Source organism: Anopheles stephensi, chromosome 2 (genome assembly GCF_013141755.1).
Source record: "Anopheles stephensi strain Indian chromosome 2, UCI_ANSTEP_V1.0, whole genome shotgun sequence".
Classification (NCBI taxonomy): domain Eukaryota; kingdom Metazoa; phylum Arthropoda; class Insecta; order Diptera; family Culicidae; genus Anopheles; species Anopheles stephensi.
Window position 1 is genome coordinate 83,029,982 of NC_050202.1, and position 21,650 is coordinate 83,051,631.

At 45.6% G+C, this 21,650-nt stretch overlaps 3 protein-coding genes across 7 annotated transcripts in view; 1 reads left to right on the forward strand and 2 right to left on the reverse strand.

Moving 5' to 3' along the window:
* Positions 1 to 958: 958 nt before the first annotated feature.
* LOC118505722 (sex-regulated protein janus-A-like) lies at positions 959 to 3,840 on the forward strand. Of its 2 annotated transcripts, XM_036041903.1 has the most exons (3): positions 1,028 to 1,187; positions 3,185 to 3,249; positions 3,312 to 3,840. In XM_036041903.1, the coding sequence occupies exons 2-3, from the start codon at positions 3,186 to 3,188 to the stop codon at positions 3,704 to 3,706; spliced, it is 459 nt and encodes a 152-aa protein (XP_035897796.1). In that variant the 5' UTR covers positions 1,028 to 1,187; position 3,185; the 3' UTR covers positions 3,707 to 3,840. The 2 variants fall into 2 exon arrangements, with proteins under 2 accessions (XP_035897797.1, XP_035897796.1); XM_036041904.1 differs by lacking the exon at positions 3,185 to 3,249 and having other exon boundaries at positions 959 to 1,187.
* LOC118505721 (mitochondrial mRNA pseudouridine synthase Trub2-like) lies at positions 1,486 to 2,899 on the reverse strand. Its single transcript, XM_036041902.1, has 3 exons — positions 2,700 to 2,899; positions 2,434 to 2,625; positions 1,486 to 2,366 (listed from the first exon to the last, which is right to left on the reverse strand). Exons 1-3 carry the CDS (start codon positions 2,827 to 2,829, stop codon positions 1,735 to 1,737), a joined length of 954 nt encoding a protein of 317 aa, XP_035897795.1. The 5' UTR covers positions 2,830 to 2,899; the 3' UTR covers positions 1,486 to 1,734.
* A 2,219-nt stretch (positions 3,841 to 6,059) lies between the features above and the next one.
* The window catches only part of LOC118505712, a 39,396-nt gene continuing 23,805 nt past the window's right edge, over positions 6,060 to 21,650 (reverse strand). For 3 of the 4 annotated variants that reach the window (XM_036041887.1, XM_036041886.1, XM_036041885.1), the window contains 8 exons: positions 20,745 to 20,786; positions 17,902 to 18,066; positions 17,267 to 17,387; positions 15,331 to 15,478; positions 14,631 to 15,019; positions 12,212 to 12,367; positions 9,373 to 9,511; positions 6,060 to 8,960 (listed from right to left, as the gene is read on the reverse strand). In XM_036041887.1, the coding sequence (XP_035897780.1) occupies positions 8,119 to 8,960; positions 9,373 to 9,511; positions 12,212 to 12,367; positions 14,631 to 15,019; positions 15,331 to 15,478; positions 17,267 to 17,387; positions 17,902 to 18,066; positions 20,745 to 20,786 (2,002 nt within the window). In that variant the 3' untranslated portion in view covers positions 6,060 to 8,118. The remainder of the gene's footprint in view (positions 8,961 to 9,372; positions 9,512 to 12,211; positions 12,368 to 14,630; positions 15,020 to 15,330; positions 15,479 to 17,266; positions 17,388 to 17,901; positions 18,067 to 20,744; positions 20,787 to 21,650) is intronic. The other variant, XM_036041889.1, reaches the window with a different exon arrangement.

The following is a 21,650-nucleotide window of genomic DNA, read 5'->3' on the forward strand; positions in this document are numbered from 1 at the left end:
AATTGTTGGAATAGCTGAAACAAATATAATGAATTAGTCACACAAAGATTAAGATGCAATTCAAAACAACTCACCATTAGGAAGAAGAAGTCTTCGAGACACTTTAGCACCAACCAAATTATTAATTGGCATTAGATAATCATTTTCTAGGAAATGTGTTGAACATATCACGTCATTTATTGAAGGTTCCCAATTTTCCTCCCGGTTACAAAATTGAACCCAAGATTTACGAAGGGGTTCAGATTTTGGGAAAATGTGGAAGGAAATCTCCACCGAATGTTTTTTTGCATCGCATCGTTTATTGCGACACAGTGAAACAGCACAGGGAGCAGGCATGTTTAAAAGTTTTAGAAAAGTTCTTATGAAATTCGTTATGGTAATGAAAGAAACAAAATTTAACTAATGCTACTTGAAAACAAACAACAAAATATCAAACTAATACCTATACTAACGTAACTATCTTACCATAGAGCTAACTAACTAACCTAACTAAACACTATTTTATAAGAAAATTATCGTAAATGAAACTTAACTAACGATTTCAAAGAACTGTAGATGTGGATCTTAATTTAGAATCTACACATCTATCCAAGTTATAGTCAAAATCACTTAATACAAACTATAATTTTTATTAAATGATTATAAAAAATAACTATAACAAAAAATTAACCTTCAAAAAACACACTTCCTTATGATATCACTTCAAAGCCACCAAAAACACGCAATCCACAACCGAGCAAACCGAAAGTACAAGAAGCTATGAGGGTAAATATTTGTAAACAATACCTCCACCAATACCTTCTACCATTCCACAACCATTTCTTCTCCACCTCACCACGGAACAAAAACGTCAAGTCGCGAAATGTCAAATTGCTCTATATAATTCTACCTCCTAAATCTATATACCTTGATTGCGAGCAGTTATTGTAGGTGATGACAATTTGAATTGATTTAGCCTGTACGGCAATGTTCTTCAAATCGATCGAATGGGGACAAGCTCGTCATTGTGAATTGTTAATTCGCTCCAATGTGGGAAGGGTGGTAGAACTAAGTGAAGGAAGCTAGCACTTGGGGGTTGAGACTTCCTGAGGTTGTGGCGCAGAAGAGCAAGGGTTTAAGTAGTCCTTCAAGGTCAAGGAAGGTTTTCGATGAGTTCGCAAGCAATCCAGAAGAATCCGACACACAAGGTAAGACGTTCGACAGTGACTCATGCAGGGTAGAATTCTGAAAGGTAACCGTGAATAGTGCATCGAACCTTGCCTGGAGCAGGACGATTGGTAACCAGGCCATGACAACACGGCGTGCTCAAATATAGGCCGGCCTTAAGTGTGTGTCATTGCCGCAAATTTATGAGCCGTTGATCGTCTGGATGGAATTTTCGTCACTCAAATTTCTCGCTCTTTCTCCCATCGTAATGTGTATTTTTAGCTTCAAGAGTGGCGAATTCTTCAAACACCGACGAAAATGAAAACCTTGTAACGAATGTATGGAAGTGGTGGTACCTTTGTACCTCTATTACAATGTTTGCGTGCCAAATTGCAAGGTCCACGCAGAATCTATCATTTATTGCACGTTGAGAACGGGGCCACTCAGGGAGACAACAGTGGTCATAAATAAAGCGCCGTGTAACCTGACTTCTACACGTCCGATGCCTGGCCTGAAACAACTTTCTACTCGACTCGTCGGCGGTTTAAGCGTGTGGGTGGGGTGTTACGCCCACAGCTCGAGACGAGACTATTTATTGACCAGGGGCACCACTTCCATTTCTTGCAACGATGAGCTGTGCTGCTGTAACATGTCCGGATGCTGATTAATGAGCTTATTCGTGTGTGCCATACCGCTGACGATGTTCTGCAGGTTCCAGTCCTTTTTGAGCAGCGAATCTTCCAGCAGAAAGTGACCGTGCCGTATGCACCGGACGCCGGTACAGTGGGCACACGATTTCAGATTGATCCCGATCTCGTGTACCAGCTCACCGAGGTACGCTTCCGTCTCGTTGATGGCATGGATTTCTACGGTAAAGAAAGGTTTCCGGTATTCTGCCAGCCGAATGCCGTAAATCATTGGTACGCGGTTGTCTGCGGGCCGTATCGTTCCTCTGCACGCTAGTTCGTAGGCGGCCTGTGATTGTATGTCGATACCGCTCAGCTCGAACATCTTGCGCTGATGCGATGCCTGGATCGATGCCAGAAGGCGACCGATTTTCTCCGATCCGATGTGATCGATGGTGGCGCGGGCCGTTACACGCGAGTTGGCGAAATGTGTTTCGGTTGCTTTTCCCAGAAATCCGGTCACGCGGTACACTCGCAGCGGACGATTCTGTTGCAGTCTGAAGGCAAGCTTTGTGCCATTGTTGATGCCCAGCACTGCAGGGAGAAGAGGATGAAGAGTGTTAGAAAATTCAAATACATTTATATTGAAATTATTCCATACCTATTACACCACTGGTAAAACGACCATGATTTGCAGAGAACCGGCATTTGATATCTTCCGGCTGATAGCGTGGTCCTGTCACAAGCACATTGTCCGATAAGTCTTCCACCTTTCTTACAACAAGTTTAGATTCGCCAGCATTGCCTATTACTACACGCTGCAGTGATGGTCGTACTTCGAGTTGGTTAAGATCTATAAAATAGAACAGAAAAGGTTTTGCTAGATAATTTTGTTGATACATGTGAATGCTTCCCCCACAGCCTTACCTCGGCACAGATTGTGGATGATCGTGTTTTGTACCTGCTGTACCGTGACACCGGCAGGTTTGTAAAGATTTACCAACCCATTCAGATAGTTCCACACCGTAGGGGCGTCCCTAACAAGTTTTAAAGCCATTATTTTTAATGTTAGTTTACCATCACTTTCCGGTGTTGTTTTGCAATTTTTGCTACGCAGCTTTGTTTACATTTTGATTGTGGACTTCAACTGTCAAAATTGACATTGCCAACCATCCCACGTGCGTAGATGACATTCGAGCTGAATACTTGAAAAAAGGAAAGTTTAATTATTTCTCAATTTTGCTAAAAAGTTGCGAATTTGTGTGGAAATCAGTTTTCCAATTGTTTTATTTCCATTATGAACGAGAATTTAGTGCACTTTGCGGCTCTTGCGTTTGTTTGTAATCGTTTGCGGGAACAATGGGAAGAGCCGTTTTCCATCTGTTGACAGCGAATGTTGACATTATGCACAGGATGAGCTCGATTTGCCGGCTTGGGATCAAGCATCTTTTGCCTAAAGTGGTTCCCGGAAGCAACGGTAAATGCAGCGAAGCGGATAATGTTTAATCTTATTTAACGAGTTCTACCCTCGATTTGCAGTGTGTTGGAGAACATTTGCCAGGATGGTCGACGCCAAGCTCGATGCGGTTCCGGTGGTGGAGATCGATGAAGGAATCTTCAAGTACGTGCTGATCAAAGTTTACGGCAAGGAAAAAACCGATGGCAGCGAACCATCGAAGCTGATCGTTCGCGGCTTCGATCGGGCCCAGTGGCATTCGGATATTTACGATGAGGTTAGCTCGGCGCTGTTGGGGCTCGGGCTCGAGACGGAGTGTCTCGGTGGTGGACGGATCGAGAACAGACCGGACCTGAAGCAGATCAAGGTGTACGGCTACTCGCAGGGCTATGGGAAGGCGGACCACACCGAAACGAGACGTTTGCTGCTAACCAAATACCCGGACCACAACATTACCTGTTCCGACGAAGGATATTGAGGAAGGAATGAGCGTGGCACGGAATGCACACTCACACACACACACACACACACACACACGCATGATCATGTGAGCTTTATTTATATGAAAGGATTTTGGTGCAGAATACATTATGCAATGTTTTAAGATGTGAAGGGCGAACGCTTCGACTGTTAACCGGGTGCCCGGGATAAGCATCCGATTGAACGAAGGAAAATGATGAAGTTATCTAAAGTTGATGGAGGGTCCTCGGTGCGGCCGTACCTTCTACTGGGTACAGCAAAAGCCATTATTAGTACTGAAGCTAGATATGAAATGAGATTTAAATTATCATTGATTCTCAATCTAAAAAGCTGCCCAATTCCAATGAATCCATCACTCAAAACCCCTTTTTCTTGCGTTGATCCCTGCCTGCGAGATTGATGGGGGCTCCGGTGGTTGGACAGCTTTCGCCAATTGAATCATGGCAATGTTGACAGTGGACTGGGTGGGGGAATCGATTTTCCCCCCATTGAATTACTGTGCCTTGTTTGCTGCTAGACGAAAGGTCATTTCTTTCGAATGTTGCTGGCAATGGACATTGTCCTAATCTCTCTGTAAAGTACCTGGAAGAAAGCGGGTTAATGTTGTTCGCTTTTCGTGGAAAAGGCCTAGCCCGCTAGAAGAGAGATCCGGGAAAACGGGGGCTTCAAAGTAATAGTGGACAGTGGGACAGAGAAATTCGAAAAGGTGTCTATAGTCGTCTATTCATGAATTTCTTCCTCTCTCACCTTTAACCCCATCCCCATTTGATTGTGTTAAAGGTGAGCGGACAAAAGAAAGTAAGTAAAGGGAGCTATCAAATCGAACGGAAAAATAAATACTTCGCAACCGTGTATAAACAAAGCTTCGATAGGCCAACAGAAGAAAAAAAAATCAAAAGGTATCTCCAAAACCTATCTCCAAGAATTCCACCAAGGATGTGATCCACCGAATCGTTAACTATTGGTTTCGTTTGAACGCATTCCTCGGGTAAACAGCTGGTGCAAGCTCCGGTGCCGTGGTGGTACAGTGCCGGGCTTTTCCCACAGGTCGTACACATTTACTTCACAGTCGATTGTCTTTTTTGCGCTTCTTGCCTCATTCGTTCCAATATATTCTATAAATATTTATACATGGTCCGGGAGCCCCGGCCTCACGTACGAAGAAGAACGGATATTTTGTAATCCTTAAAACATGGAACGATTTTCTTCTCCGAGGGGTGGCATGGGATGGGGTTGTTTTTCCTGTGTGAAAAATGCTTCGATAGCAACGGAAAATATGCCCCATTGTGGTGGAATCTCAGCTGCTGTACTGTTCTCGGTGGGTAGCTACTATCGTTTATGGACTGGGATGATCTGTGGTGATTCGATACAGACATACGCATGACATGAAGTTCCGGCACAGAGGATGTGAACGTACACATGATGATGATGATGATGATGATGATGATGATGATGATGATGATGATGATGATGATGATGATGATGATGATGATGATGATGATGATGATGATGATGATGATGATGATGATGATGATGATGATGATGATGATGATGATGATGATGATGATGATGATGATGATGATGATGATGATGATGATGATGATGATGATGATGATGATGATGATGATGATGATGATGATGATGATGATGATGATGATGATGATGATGATGATGATGATGATGATGATGATGATGATGATGATGATGATGATGATGATGATGATGATGATGATGATGATGATGATGATGATGATGATGATGATGATGATGATGATGATGATGATGATGATGATGATGATGATGATGATGATGATGATGATGATGATGATGATGATGATGATGATGATGATGATGATGATGATGATGATGATGATGATGATGATGATGAGATGATGATGATGATGATGATGATGATGATGATGATGATGATGATGATGATGATGATGATGATGATGATGATGATGATGATGATGATGATGATGATGATGATGATGATGATGATGATGATGATGATGATGATGATGATCATAACATGCTCACGTCAACATGTCAACAGAGTCATTCCAATTTGCCTGTTACTTGCGGATTAGGAGTTGCCGACCTTTTCCTTCCAGGTGCATCAGTCGGAAAATTCTCACCTCATCCCAGCACTGCCCATATCACTCAGGACTCATCGATACAGTTCAGCACACGAAACAGAACACCCGCATTGATCCCGCGCCTAGCACTAGCACTGACAGCGTCGAGAACTGGAGATTGCTGCACTACGGTGAAGGAGTGAATCTATTTTCTCTTGATATGAAGTCCGCTAACATTAAGAATCAGCGTTACAAAATGGCTGCACCAATACGTTACGGTTTTTCGTACAAAACATCAATTTATTTACTCGTTCAGTTTTAAATATCTTCTTTACCTGTTTAGACACTGCAGACACACCTACAGCACTAGTGTGAGTAGTAGTGGTAATAGTAGTTGCTAGCAGTAGTAGTAGTAGTGTTAATGGCTGTCGTTCTAATTGTATTGTGTACTTGCCGGAAAGGGAAGTTACGTTGAAACCAGCAACAGTGCACTGCAGTTGCGTTTCGTGCCCTCCCCAACACTTCCCGGCGCTTCATTATCTAGCAACTAGGTTTGGCTACACTTACATACATCGGTACGGCTGTCACAATATCTACTTAGTATCTATCCGCGTACCTTCGTCTCAAATACCAACAGCAAGGTGAATCGATTAATTTACGCCTCATTTCCACCTAAATATATATATCTACGAGCAGACGCACAGCATCCACTCGGGGGGTATTTTTCTCTCTCTCTCTTTCTCTCACGCATTAGCGGATAATTAAGGAAGAGTCCTTCCCGTGTCCTATAGGTTGCTAGATGCCCCGCAAACCAGAGGGGGGAAGTTTTGCCCGCTTGTCCAACTTTGGGTAGTGCCTATGATTTATGGTATCGCGCGACACGCACACACACACACTCACACGTACACACATACATACATGGCACATACCTGGAATGGCGTAAACATAAAGCAACACGTGAAACGAAAACCTCGTCCGGCGACTACCTTCAGCTACTTAATATTCCTCTCCTCATACTAATGTCCGCAACTCGTATTATCTAGCGTTGCATTTAAAATGCTTGTAGCGAAAACAACAATTTTTCTACTTTGTTTTTGGTAATCTTTTTGTTTTTGGTAATAAAGGAACTCAACACGGAACAGCTACAGCAGCTACAAAGAAAAAGGCCAGCATTCCGGCCGGAAAGAAATGGTTTTCATAAGTTTAGACTGCCGAAATCTCGTCCTCATCCTTCGAGAAGGGGGGACGGGGGGGGGGGGGGGGATGTCCCGCGTGTGTATATATATTCTTCTTCTCTCGATATGTATCAGTGACAGTGGGCTTATGTATAAAGGCTTCCGGTTAAACGTTTCGGAATCGCGCCAACGACTTCATTTCCAGGGAAAAGTGTGTTTAGGTGTGTGTGTGTGTGTGTGTTGTTTTAATTTGCCTTCAGTTTTCTCTGCTTGTAATATTATACCAATTTCCCGCTCGACTTCCATTGTTCCCGGAACGGCGAACGGAGGAGAAGTTGTTTCGAAAAAGTTCACAGAACTTAGACCGCACATGTGCTGCCTCCTCTTTTTTGTTTGTTTAGAGTAAAGAATCCGAATGAGTAATACTTTTAACCTGCTTTCCGTTGTTTTCCCTTTCGGACCCCCGGTGGGGGGGGGGGGGGGGGGCTCGCTTGCTCAACACATCTGTACTAGGCACACACGGGGATGATGACTGGTGACGGTTCAGGCTTTGATTGACGTTTCGAAGCGTTTGCCTCGCGGTGACAGGGCGCGTAAGTGAGTAGAAAGGATGCTAACCGACGTTCGCTAAATACATTTACTGCTGCTGGTTCTGGGTGTCACGGGTCGCCGAGCACGTGCGGCGTGCGTGATTGTACAAGTTAAAGCTACTACTGCTACTACTCTCCCGAGCCACGGAGTACGGCAGTCCCTGACAGGTTGTTACGCTCGCTCGCTGAGCTGAAGATTCCAAACCCAGAGCCAGGATTCTCCCACCGTCCTCTGTCTTTGTTTGTTTGAGTCTGGGTCTTTTTTTTCTGCTGTTTCTTCACACTAAGCTAAGGTTCAGTACAATGCCTCTGGCTAGTAAGGGGACTAGTAGGTTTTGGACGCTTATACATTTCGAATGCTAGTAGAAAAGAGTAGGCTTTGCATTGTTTGTCTTTCATCCCCATCCCAGAAGGCTGGGAACGCCAAGCGGGCGTAGACGAACATTCATGCACACGCACACAACGAATTACACCGACAATCACGACATACACACGACGTACGACGAGTAGACGAGGAGAGTACTGTGGTTTCCGTGGAATTGGCCGCCTGCCTTCCCCGGTCCACTATCAATGCTCCACCGGCTGGGGCGACCGTTGCGGGGAGGGCTGGGGTGATGGGGAAACGCGCGCAGAAGCGTCCTCCACCATCACCGCCACCACCGGGTCCGACTGTGGACAGTGTATCTGCGCTTCGACGCTAATCTCCTGATTGCAGGACACGCCCGCCTCGTTCAGGTTCGATTTGCTCGAGTCCGACTTGGTGATCAGGCTGGAAATGTTGGCCGTGATCGTCTGGAAGTCCTCGGTGATGATGTCGATTGTACTGCTCAGGTTTTCATTGAACTTGGAGTTCTTGAACAGCTCCCGGCGGCTGTTGATGGTGGCCTGCTCCTCGGCCGAACCGCCCCCCGCTGGCTGCGGTTGATTGTGTTGGTTCAGGTTTCGCACCCGACTGCCGACCGCTTCGTCCTCGGGCGGTTCGTCCACATCCCGCAGGCTGAGCTCCTTGGACAGTGGTGAGCGGCAGGGCGTAAAGTCTAGGCTGCCGCCGACACCACCGTTGGTGGCGATGGCGGACGACTTTCGGCGCAGTTCGCGCAACTTTTTCAGTCCGCTCAGCGTGTCCGGCGGTTTGGTGGCGTCCGGATTGCTGAGCTCCACGTTCCCGAGCACGAACGGAAGCTTGAGCGATACCTCGCCGCCCATGCTGCTGAGTATTAGCTTCACCTTCACGTAGTAGGACACGTAGATGGCGAACACGTTCTTCTCCTCGGTCGAGGCGGCCGATGCGGACAGCATGCCGCGGGGTGCGCTCGTTGCCAGCTTCGAGTTGTAGGCGGAGGAGCTCGGATCGGCGCTGTTGCTGCTAAATAAGGCACCTTCCACGGCGATCCAGTTTTTGGTGGTGCCTGGAAGAGAGGTGGCGATTCAAAGAGATTGTGCGTTAGGATAACCGGAAGAAGTGGCCAGGTCGGTGTGGCGAGCTCCCCAAGACACTTGAAGAGTTTTGTCTGATGTATCATTCTTCGTAATTGGCACGATGAGAAAAAAGGCTCAAGATGCCCCCATGCACCTGAGTGGCACTCCCCTTTACTGATGTGAATGATTTATCGGCCGTACCAACCACATCAAAAGGAATGGCGTTTGCCTTTTTGCCTGCCTTTCAGTTAAACGCGCCTGTCCTTTTTTTCATCCACGCCGCGGAGAGCTGGTGCATTTGCTTCATGCTTCCGGGAGCAGAGCATGTAACGCATCACCGTACAGATCGTGTTGTCCTGTAGCAGATCCATCCACCCAACTGGGGCCATAAATATCACTTACCTCGTACCGGAAGTAGCGAGTAGGACGCGTGCAGCGTATCGCCCGGACCGATGTGTTTGCTGACGTCCACCTCGGCGACGATGTTTTTGAACTTGCCGTTGCTGAACATGCACACGTCCACGTGCTGTACGGCAACCAGCTGCGGTGAGAGAGAAAGCGAGAAAGCGAGAGAGAGAGAGAGAGAGAGAGAGAGAGAGAGTTCTTTAGTTTGCTTAGAGCCGGGGTTTGGTCGACGTTGGTGCTGCATGATTCTTGTTGGCTCGCCCGGCGTCAACTTGTTTGCTTTTGGCGGAGGGGGCTGTGGCACGGTCTTTGCACTCCGTACACCGTCTTGGTGCCATCAAAAGGTGTTTTATATCCATTCTAACTTTCGCTCTATACTAAGCTTGTATGTGCTCTCCCTGTATGCCCCATTGTCAGGCGGCAAATGGATGAAACATGCTGATACAGTAAAACAGATTAACTTCTGGTGCCCGCCTGCGGGAACTTTTACAGCAGGCTCAAAATAGGATTATGTGACATTCCGAAAGAGGTGTCAAGATGAAGCTGCAGCCCCATTGCAGCGTGAGCAAGGAAAAACGCGAGAGGCAAGGGAAGCAGGACCTTCAGCCTTACATTTTTGTAAAATTCAAAGTCTACAATCCGATGTCCGTTTTGATGAAGATTCTCATGAATATTCATGCCGCTGTACATGGTCCGCATTCAGCAGACAGGGGATGAAAACAGGGTTAAAAAAGGGATAGTAAAGACTGCGGGTAATGGAAATAGACACCGCCAATGTGTTGCCAGTGTGCTTGAGTTTACATTACGGGCCCGAGGCCAATTGCCGTAATTCGAAGGGTCAACCGGCGGGCGGGTTAGGGGACACAGCGAGAGTGAAAGAAGGCTAAGCACAAGAAGCTAATAAAGCACATTAACGGATCAGAACGGGCCGGCATGGGGAAGCCGATGAATTTAAAATGTTGTTAAGTGTGCATTAAGGAAGTTTTTTGCTGCTTGTAGTTGGGTCGCAGTTAATTAATACGAGACAATGTTGGTTTATCATTAGCGACTCTTGGCCGCCATTTGCTTCCTGATTTGCTTCCCCAAACCCCTCGCAACGTCATTCCAGTGGGATACTGATGCCTGCTTTTTTGCCTCTGAGCATTATAAAAACATTAATCCTATCATTACGCGGAATAAAATCACGCTAGCCATCGGGCTTTTCGGGAATGATCCTGTTTGGTTGGCTTTGCCTGATGAGCCCTCCAACCACCGGCCGTTCCAGTGAACCGGTGGAATATGAATTCAATTTAATATCCACCCATTTAGTTTCGCGTTACATGTATTCAATTATGCAGCAACATCGCTTTACCGATTGCACTTCCACCGAACCGAAGAGCATCCGTGAAAGCTGATAAGGCGAGCGAGCGCATTTGTGTGTTGGTTTCGTTTTCAATTTTGCAAATCGTAATGCAATACAATGTTTCCTGGAAAGAGGGAATAAAAAAGCGGGGAGGAAATTTGAGTGGAAATTGGACAATGCGAGCGAGGCAACCGAGGATACTCGCCCGTAACTCAATTAATACAATCAAGCATTGTTCAGCTATTCAGTGGCACTGATAATAGCTGGGAGGGAGAGGTTTTTTTGGATGATAAAATATCCACCCATCGTAGCTGGCACCCGGAGAAACACTAGTATTGGGTAGCCATTGTTCAAATAATTTAAATAACTAGCACGACATGCATGCAAACGTTGGTTGCTTCGATTTTTCTCTCTCTTTCCACAACGAAAGAGAGAGAGAGAGATCCATTTTCCCTTACAACAAATAATCTCCAAGCCAAGTTCTATTCTAACGACCAATTCCACAGGATAAGCTTTTATGATCGTCCTGCCGGATGGACGATCCGAGATATTCGCTTGGAAATGGGAGAATAGGTTGTCATGTGAAAGTGTCCTTTCTCGTATCGTGTGCTGCGTACAGAAATTTTAGCACTGCGCTACACGTCACATTACATCGCACACAAAAAAAGCTTTTACTAATAACCTTTTGCGGAGACACTATGGGCTGGAAGTGGTCAAAAATAAAATTAAAAGTCACTTATTTTATTTAAAAATATTAACTCAAATTTAACTCAATGATGGATTTTGTCCAGTTGAAGGATTTTGGACGCGTTCTTCTTCTGCGAGAACGGCTTCTATCAACGACCTGTTTTGTCTAATAATTTCCTTGTTTTACTGTTACAATTAAAATACCATGTACGAAACCATTCGTACCAATGGGGCGGTCCGATGGCCGAGGCGACAGCGGCGCCGGTCTTCACACGGCAGGGCCGGGGTTCAAATCCCATCCAGACCGCCTCTCCGTACTTAACCTCTCGAGGTTGTAGTGCCAAAGAAGAAGAAGTACGAAACTATTTGCATTAAAGCAACTAGGAGAGAATGGTTTGAATTTCCTCTTCAGTGTCTCAATTAGCAGAGCATTGCAGGGATTTTCTTTATTTTATTAATTTCCATTTTCGAGAAGTGAGAAGATTATTTGAAACCCAAAGCGACTTAAACCGAATGTCAGAAGAGGCATCACTGACTCTGATTTTTTTATTATTTATATATATTAACATTTTTTTTTCTCGTTTGTCCTTGGCCACCCCATAGTGAGATGGGTTTTAAAAATAGCACTAGTAAGGCTCTGTATTATCCTCCATATCCTGCGTGCGGCATATGCAAACGGTTTTGTGCGTGCGCTTGGAAAACATCGCAATGGAAACCATTGCAAAGGGTGAAGACTAACAAAAAAACCGGAATCCATCAAACATACGCACACGCACAATTTCGGATTTGAGTTCTCGGATTACTTACCCGAATTTTTCGCACAATTTTTCGGCTGTCGTTCTTGATGTCGAGCGTAACGGTTACGTTTTCACCGTGCACGTAGGCCGCTTTGTTCAGTGAAGCCTTCAGGTTGACGCGCCCATCTGCCCACAGGAACGGCTTATCGACGGACACTTGCGGACCCTGTGTAGTGAAGTGAAAAATGTTTTCTTAGTGATTAATTTTGTTTCTGCGTGAAAGGTTTACTAGTAAAAAGTGCGAGCCGAGAATTGCAAACTTTTGAGATTTCTATGCGGATTTGTATGATTTTGGTCTAATTGGCTCTTGGGATGATCCTTAAAATCTTCTTCCTCAAATCCTTAGTTATTTAATTGAAGTATGCAATCCTTACAGGCACAGAAAGGATTTGTTCAAATTTAAAAAAAAAAACACCCCAGAACTTGTGTCCCGAACGAACAAAAGCTTTGAGCAAGCCCATTGTCAAAAGTCAGTTTTTGTCTTCCTTTTTCACTTGCCTCATTCTTGCCCCCCCTGTGTCCCCCGGGGATGAAGATTCTGGCTGCAATCAATTATTTACGTCTCGATTTACCGTACTCCACGGCGAATGAGCTTTGGCATCTGCAAGATGAAGAAGAGGCTCGTGTTCTTGTTCTCGTGTTCTAGTGGCTATCGAGCAGTAGTCGGACAGTTCTCTCTGCCCCGATACGCTCTGGTTTGTTTGTAAGTGTGTTTTTTCCTCCTTCGTTTCTTCGTTTTCCTTCCGAGATGGTCTCCTGGATGGTGTTCATGGGTCAACCGGAATGATCCCTCATCATAAAGGCAAATAATGACCTTCATAATTGGATAGCTGGCAGGTTTACTCTAGTCTTTTTCTACGGTCTGGAAACAATTCTCGTTGTCACTGGACTGGAGTAGGCCTTTTGGGTTGTGTGGTATGACAGGCCAGCTTCTGCTTCTTATCCATCGTACTCGAAAAGGGAAAGTAAAAATAGCAGAACACCTAACCTAACTAACAAACTAACCATTTCTATTGCCACTAAGATGGCAGCACGCACGCAAAACAGAACGACAGAGAGAGAGAGAGAGAGCGAACGAGCGAAAGTTGTAACAATGCGGTCGCTTCCCGTTGATGTGCACCCGGTGCGGCCATTACCGTGCAAGTATATGTACGGTGCGCTAAATTTGGTCCCACCGGGGGGACTGGTGAATAAATGATAGCGCAGCGCAATGGCAGCGGCCGGTACATTCCCGATGATGGGACCCGTTCACGGAATGTGCGAGAAATGTGCTTCCACAGATGGGTAGTTATTATTCACCGAAACTGACGCAAGTCGGCTGGCCAAAGTGCTTGTCATCAATTTATCTCTTTAGTTGGCGGTTGGTCCGGGCGCGACGAGTATTTTTGACCTGATGCTTCCGAGTCAGATGGCCCGTCACATCTCATTAGGCGATGTATGATAACTGCTTGTTTTTGTTTTTTTTTGTTGTTGCTCGTATCCCCATATGCTCGTAACGTTGGCCAATTGCCAAACTGTCCGAATTTTGTCTGCGTCATCCTTTTTACCAGTAGCAGCCAGTTTGCGAAACATCGGCAAACCGCATGGAGGCGCGTGGTGATTTTTGGGAACGATGGAGGCGCCTGGTGTTTAACGAAAATTGCCTTAATTTTAAACACGATGCTGAGTGCGTCACGCTTTGTGTGTGTGTGTTTGTGTGGGGGGGGTTTGTTTGGCTAACCAGCAGTGTGGAAGAACTTTCACTCCACCGACTAAGGCTGAGGTCGGGATCGATATTCGAATCGGACATGTGTGTGACGTGCCGTGAGCGATACATTTTCAAATTAGATGTCACATTCTAGTGTGTCGAGTGTGCAATATATATTTTTCTTAAAATGTACGTTTTTCTCCATTACCTTATCGGTATGAATTTCCGAGGAACAATTTTCAGGGCCGAGGTTAAACGAGAAATTTAAATAGATGCTTCACACCTGATGTGTGCCGGCTTACTCAATTACACCTAAGCAATCAATCAAACAACATTTCTTATGAAGCATGAAATTTTGCACCTGTTTGCAAACCTTATTCCCTGCTTCTTAAGAATCGAACCGGAAATTTTCTAAACACACGAACAGTTCTCTCCGGATAGATTGGATAAATTAAGCGCAAAATCACACAGACACACACACACACACGAAGCTTCTAAGAAGTGGCTTTACACCAACGACAAGCCTATTCCAGAGCTGTTTTTGCGAAAATTGATTGCAGTTTGTATTGGATTCAATTTATCCTTCGTTTCATTTTATTTCTCGCCGCTTTTGTTCGCCCCACGCGCACGCACCGACGACCGTGGAGCTTAACCGTAAAGGCTTCCGTAGGCTTTGGCAATAAATTACCCATCTACTCCTTCCTGCACACGTACACACAGCACACACATGCTCGCCACTCACCTTGTTCGTCTCCGTCAGCTCGATGATGGCATGATCGCCGTACGATTTGATGCCTCCGTTCGTGCTGTCCACGCTGCTGCTGTGCCGATGAAGCGAGGACAGTTTGAGCGATTTCGGCGACAGTCGTAACCGAAGCGCCCGGGGAATGGTGGTGGTGGTGGTGGTGGTAGTGTTGGCATTACTGTCCGGTCCACCCGGAATCGAGGCCTGCGGTGTTAGGGCCGGTGGGCTTTTTGGGCCGGTTTGCGGCTCGCCGAACGAGTTGTTGACGGTGGCCGTCTCGAGTGCGGCCGGTGCTTTGGTACTATCAAGGCAGATCTTATGGATTAATCTTATACCTAATCTCACAGTTGATCTCCGCTGGACACGTTCGTCGCCGGATGTTTCGGCTGGGGTCGTACCGTGGCCATTCCATTGCCGGCGAATCATTGGTCCCCGGGCGCATTCGTCGGTGGTCGCAGTCATCGGGTAGGACGGAAAAGATAGATACACGCCGGCGAGCGTGGCGGGATGGAAAAAACACAATCAACCTCACCGGAAGGGACATCGTAAATCAATTAGCCCCCGGGGCAGAAAAGGGTGTCACATTCCACCGTCACCACCGGAAGGTTCGAATGAGGCTTCACGGTTGCGTTGTCGCGGTGCGTCATCTTCACATGCCTCGGTCGCGGTTGCATACGCCGGAAGTCGTGGCACTTACCTGTGTAGACGCGAACGTCATAGCTGGTACCGATCGGTGCTCCGGTGTACCGTTTGGCCGGTAAAAGCTGCACGCTCGGTGGGGCGAGCGTTCCTATTTCCAGCGCGAAGGGAACCGCATTTTTGCCCAGCCGCTCGAGCAGCGCTTCCTGTTGGGGTTGTTGTTTGTTGTTTTAGCGTTCGATCGTCGTACCGCCACGGCCGGATATCACCAGCATCGAGCCGGAAAAAGGGCGGAAAAATCAAAGAAAAAGTAATAGTTAGATGGCGGGTGATGTGATGGCGCTTGTGAAAGGATATTAAAGGCAATATTGAAGTAATATTTTACATCAGGGAACGTTCAATAGTGTCCAATGTAAGGTTCAGTCCCAAATATAGAGCTAGGAGCCTTTGCGATGTATTTCCTGGCCAAATGGACGCCTGGTGGCCTTCAATTTCCGTATCTTCATCCCATTAGTCGGAAGAATCATCCCAACCTGTGGTCAAGATCTTGGACTAGATTGAATATTTTGCCCTAAGTTTTTTGAAGTTGGAAGCCTTGGACGAGGCCTGCATGTCGGTCGTAACTGAAGACAATTACATGAAGCATCTTCCTCAAGAGAGTTCTTCTGGATAGACTTAAGCTCACCACATTATGCCAAGGGATCTCTTGAAGCAAATGGACCTTTTCCTTTGGCACTTATATATTAGCAGTCTTAAAATGTAGTCCTGTGAATGAGGGAACGATTCTGATGGAATTTGAGACCTTCATAGCACTGAGTTACTGAGATGGACCAATTTACCAAAGTTACTCTGCTATCTGATGCCTTGCAGTAGATGCATTTTCAAACTCAGAAGTATGGAGGACTTTGTATGGGGGAAGGATTCGGATGGGATTTGATTCCTTAAAGACACTGAGTCACGGAGATGGACCAATTGGAGTTACTCTCTTGCCTGGTGGATCTTCAACCTCAGGAGGCTAGATACGCAAGTCCTGTGTATGGAGGCATGGTCCGAATGGAATATGATAACGACACCGAGCATCTGGGATGCATTAGTTGAAGTCAGCTTCTGCTTCTTCTTCCTTCTTGGCACTACCTAGAGAGGTGCTGGCCTGTCATTTCTGACTCTCTGTTAACATATGTTATCAAAAATGTTGCGGACAACTTCGAACGAAGCATCTACTGGAACGTTGGACGACGGCCAAAAAAAGTAAAAGTATCTATGTGAAATATCTTAGTTTACTAAATAAAGCCTAGCGACGAAGCTGTATTCTGTATTTTGTGTTCCTGGTACAGAAGAAGCTGAGTACGCTGCTATTGTTTTGCTGTGGCTGTTTTCTTTTCCTTGGGTACGCTGTCTAAGATTCGTGTCTCAGTTTCATGGAGTACGGGGTGAAATAAAAAAACCCAAAGCTAGCTTGTACAAGCTACAGCATACAACCGTAACTCTGGCGTGGCGTTCGAGCGAGTCGGAATACGTTCGCTCGGGAACGAAATATTAATTTCGTGAAATGGTACCATGTTTGTGTTTGTGCTTTCGCTAGTAAACAACATGTTTGTGTTCCGCCATCATTGTGTACCGCCGGAGGGCAGCAGCAGTCTCCGGTGGAGTTTTAAGAAAACTCCCAACCCAACACTGCTATTAAAGCACTAAAAGAGTTAGATTTTGTGAGGGCTTAAAAAGAAAAACGACACAAAACACATGTCCTGGTAAGGAAAATTTTGCGGAATGGGATAAATTGTGAGATTAGGCAAAATTTCTCCGAACAAAACTTCATCACTCACAACACTGACAACATCCAACACCGGCCGGACAGGATCTCACAAATGCGCTTATAATCTATCTGGAAAGCTTACTTGGGCCCCGTTCCACCGCCTTACCGAACGGCCGGTTTACTTAATTATATCCACGTTACCGTTTTATACGACCAACTTTTCCTCCCACCCGAAACTTACCTGAAGGGGCGTCAGCGAATCCGTTTCGGCACTTACGGGTCGGGGCCAAAATTGCTGCAGGGCAATAACGGCTTCATTGCAGAACTTTAGTCCCATCACTTCCTCATCCTCGCGCCCGTAGCTGTAGCCGGAAAGGAAGGACATCCACACCATCCAGCATGGAGGGGATACACGCAGGGATGGAGAGCGTAATTGCAGGACGTCGGTTCCAGATTTTGCCCACGACCGAGAGCGAGAAAGAGATAAAGAAACAAACTCAATAGAAAGCAGCAAGATCGGAGAGAAAATTAATTACCGCATAATGTTTTTTGCTAGCTCGTTTTTCGTTTGGGAAATGTGTTTTTTTTTTCTTCTTTATCGCTACCAACTACGGTTGGTAGTCAGTTTTTCCCCTGGCGGAACTCGGTAACGAGGTTCAAGCTTTAGTTTTGCGTTGAGTTACTAGTATGAAAGCGAAGAAGGAAGGCTACGAGAGATCGACTGTCTTTCCCCCCCCCCGCCCGTGTTTTCCGGGCAAAACCCCCTTTTCCACCTGATTGAACGACCAACGCCGCCGCCGCTGGGTGATTAAAACACCATGACGCTTATGGTGAGCTACACGCAACAGCACATGTCCAACCGCCAGCCGTACTTACCGGAACGTTAGTGTAAGCTGTCCGTAGATTTTGGCCTCGTTGATGATTTTCGAATCGATGTAAAGCACGCCCTTGAGCGGTTCGATGACGCCCTTCCGTGCCACCAGCTCCCGGCTTCCGAGGTACAGCGTGAGCAGCTGATTGGAGGAAGTTTTCTTGTACACGCTGGGCAGGGTTGAAAGAATATCGGTCGGAATCAATTTTAATGAAGCTATCGATCATGGTGTGTGGAAAAGAAAGCAACAACAACAAGCAATTTGGGGGCAATGGGGGAAAATGTGTGTTTTTGTTTTTCTTTTTGGGTGCAAATGAGTAGACCGGGGTGGGAAAATCGGCTACATTACGTTGAGTCTACGTAACTGGAGATTTGCTGCGTTTGCGTGTACATAATTTAGAGATCGCTTTACTCTTCGCACAAGGAGGTAGGCAGGCGTTTTATGGGCTTGAATCCTGGTCACGGCACCACCAAACTTTTGACTGATTCGGTAAGAAGAATTTCTTTTTTTAATTTTCTTTTTCTGCCTTCGATGAGCTTCTTTCTGTCGTAATGAGGACACACAAGAATCTCTTCATTAGGCATTTGGTGGGAAATGCAGTACACATTTCAAATACATTTTCTCAAGGTTCACCAGATTTTTTTTAAATTCTAACTCTAGCTTGAAGCTGCCTTCTGCGCCTCGTTCAAGGTGTATCCAACGCCTCCTTTGGCATTAATTGCAGAAAAAAAAATCTATTCTACATTCTATCACTTTTAGCCATTATGCTATTTAGCGAAAAACGCTGCTTTCCTCACGCAACGTTTCCTTCAAACTCGATTGCCATTTATTCTTGCGTGAGCTAAACAAATCTACCGTAGGGGTAACATAAATCAGCTTAGCTTATTATTTACCTTTGGAAGCTTTTTTTGTGGGCAGGAAATTTTTACCAAGCAATAGCGAACAGCAAACCGGAAGCGGTTGCTTAAGAACGTTAATTACTCGCTGCTTACAGAAGTCGGAGCAGGAAACCATCAAAAGTTTCAATTAATGCTCGGCAAACCGTCGAGTCGATTCGCAAAAGGAAATTGTAAGAGCAACCCAAATCATAGCAATCGCTGCCCCTTTATTTGATGGGTTTAAAGGCAAACGAAGAAGAGAGAGAGAGAAAAAACCCAATCCATCTAATGCATTGGATATTGTAGTCGAATACGTATCGCTTTCACTCTTTGCGTCGATGCCCATTTTCCCGGGAAAACGGTGTAATCCGTTTTAAAAGCCAAACAAGCAAAATCCCACAATCTAAAGAAGCCTGAAGGATTTTTACGTTCGTTGCCTTCCTTCAATTTCAATGTGTGTTAGCGTGCTTGCGCTCACGCTTGTACCTTTGATTCGGATAGGGGTGCCGACCATAAATCCTAACGTGAAGTCATCTAACACAGCTTTCACACGGCTGTAAATTGTAATCGAACGGAGAGCAAAACAAAACGAACCGAAACTAAACTAAAACAGCTGGAAACGTAATTCAACATCGTGATTCGTGCGCCGTGACGTGTTGGCTTTGAAGAACGGGAAGCACGGTACTGCTGCACACAACGGCAGCTATCAAAACTACCGCATTACACGCCACTTATCCGAATGAAAGTGGAGCAGAAAAGAAAAGACAAGAAAAAAACGGTTAAGTTAAGCATCGAAGCGTGCGGAACGGTGTTGCATTCCTTTTTGTTGCATCCGTTTCGGGTACGGTTGGGTTCATGCGAACCAGTAGAATCTGCACACGGAAGCACACATTGTGTTTTTTGTTCAATCCGTCCAAAGCACAATGAGGTAAGGGCGGTCAAAAGTTAAATTAAAAATCTTTCTTTAACCTACCTTATCGCAAAAAAAATCTGAATATAATTACATTTATAAGTCAAGTTTTATGTTGGAAATGTAATGCTGCAAAATGGCTCTGTCAAGCGCCTGTTACCTTTTTTTCGGAATAAAAATGTATGGCTGGTGGAGACGCCCAGTACTCCATTCAATCTAACAACAAACTCCATTTACTTTGCTCTAAGGGACATAAAATAACGCAAAGAGCAGAGCAGACATAAGATAGAATGTAATAGAAAAATCTACATTAAATGAAGTTATTTTCAAACAATTATCAATAAACATTAATAGTTCACACTTGCGCCCTTTACATGTCAACTTATAAATCACATTTATTGCTACTAACTATTTTAGAGGCTTTTTTGACCACGACTTCTTCTCGAACTAGCCCCATAGTGTGCAAAGGCGGAAGCTACTTGATCGAATGGAGTGACCCAAAAGGCTTGGCTCTAGTTCATTGAGCCAGCCGTAGCGTCTTTCTCTCGCTTGGTGCCTAAATTCCATTCCCCCTTCTAACCACACGACTCCGGTTGCATTCGTTCGGTTGCATGCAACCAGGGTTGTTTTTCGAGGGTGGAAATGTGGTTAGCCCGATTGTACCACGATTAAGTCATGCAGCCTTCTGCACCATTTTATTGTGTTTTTGCATGTCGGTGTTGGTGCTTCATGCAGAAGAATTTCTCCCCAGAATGCACCACCATTATTTGTGGTGTTGCATTTATGTAGAGGAAATTCAATCCTGATTCTCTCCCCCTCTCTCTTCCACATTCTCCTCCGTGTGTTTTGTCTAAAACAGCCACCTTCCACACAGGACATCAGGGACATTTTAAGCTGGATTACAATTTATTTACTGTCAGATTGGTTTACCCTGGAGGGATGAGCGTGTTTTTGGTGTGTTTATTAGTTTGTGCTTTAGTAAACCTCCGCGGTGGGAACGGGTTGGAAAAGGAACGGTGGATATCAGGTGTTATCAGCCTCAGGAGGACCATTACTTACCGCTGGGAACCGACTGGATCCGCATCCGAATCCTGTAGCTTTCTGTGGATGGAACACAAAATTTGCCAAATGTGAACATCATATTACAGACAGCATACCATAGACAGGATCGGTTGTATTTATGGATGAATATTATGCTTTAAGAGTAATTAATACGATGTCCGCATCAAACTTTGCCATCGTCTAGGATATCTCGTTAGTGCCGAACAAGGATCGGGGAAGATTTTTGCCCCTTTTCTCTACGCTGTTTGATATTTGAGCTTGAGATGAAACAGACGCTCCAAGCAAGCGGCTCAAACTCAATCGAAACACGAAACAATTTGTAATCTAATTCATCAAGACAAACGTTGGCGAGGGGGGCATCCTTGGCGCAGCGTGAGAATTAGGTTAAACTTCTCAAGCCCACCACCAACGCCAACGGAAGCGCTTTCAATTCGAACAGAATAAGCAGCTTCCGCTAGCTTTGTGTAACGGTGAAGGATATCATCCTCGAAAAAAGGGTCTGGATTTGCCTCACAGCAAGGACAGAAGAGGAGGGCAAGATGTTACCAAGGAGCAGCTGTTTTCCCGGCGAAACAAACCATCTCGAAACGAACCTTTTGAAGATTTACTTCTAACCTGGGTGCCCTTTTACTGGGTATCCCTTTTCAGGATGCTGCTGTCGAACGATTGCAGACGTCGTTGGGAGCCTCAGACACGAACGTCACGAAGGACGAAGGATTAGACACACGAACAGCGTCTTGGTTGCTAACGATTGGCAGGAAAGGCACGAAAGGTAAGCAGCTGGTGGTGGCATACACAAGAATTATGTCCAACGAGAATATGGGTAAATGCCACCCCGCTCGACGGTCCTTGCTTGTGTTGGGGAATTAAATTTACATGCACCGTTTGTTGTTTGTGCGTCCC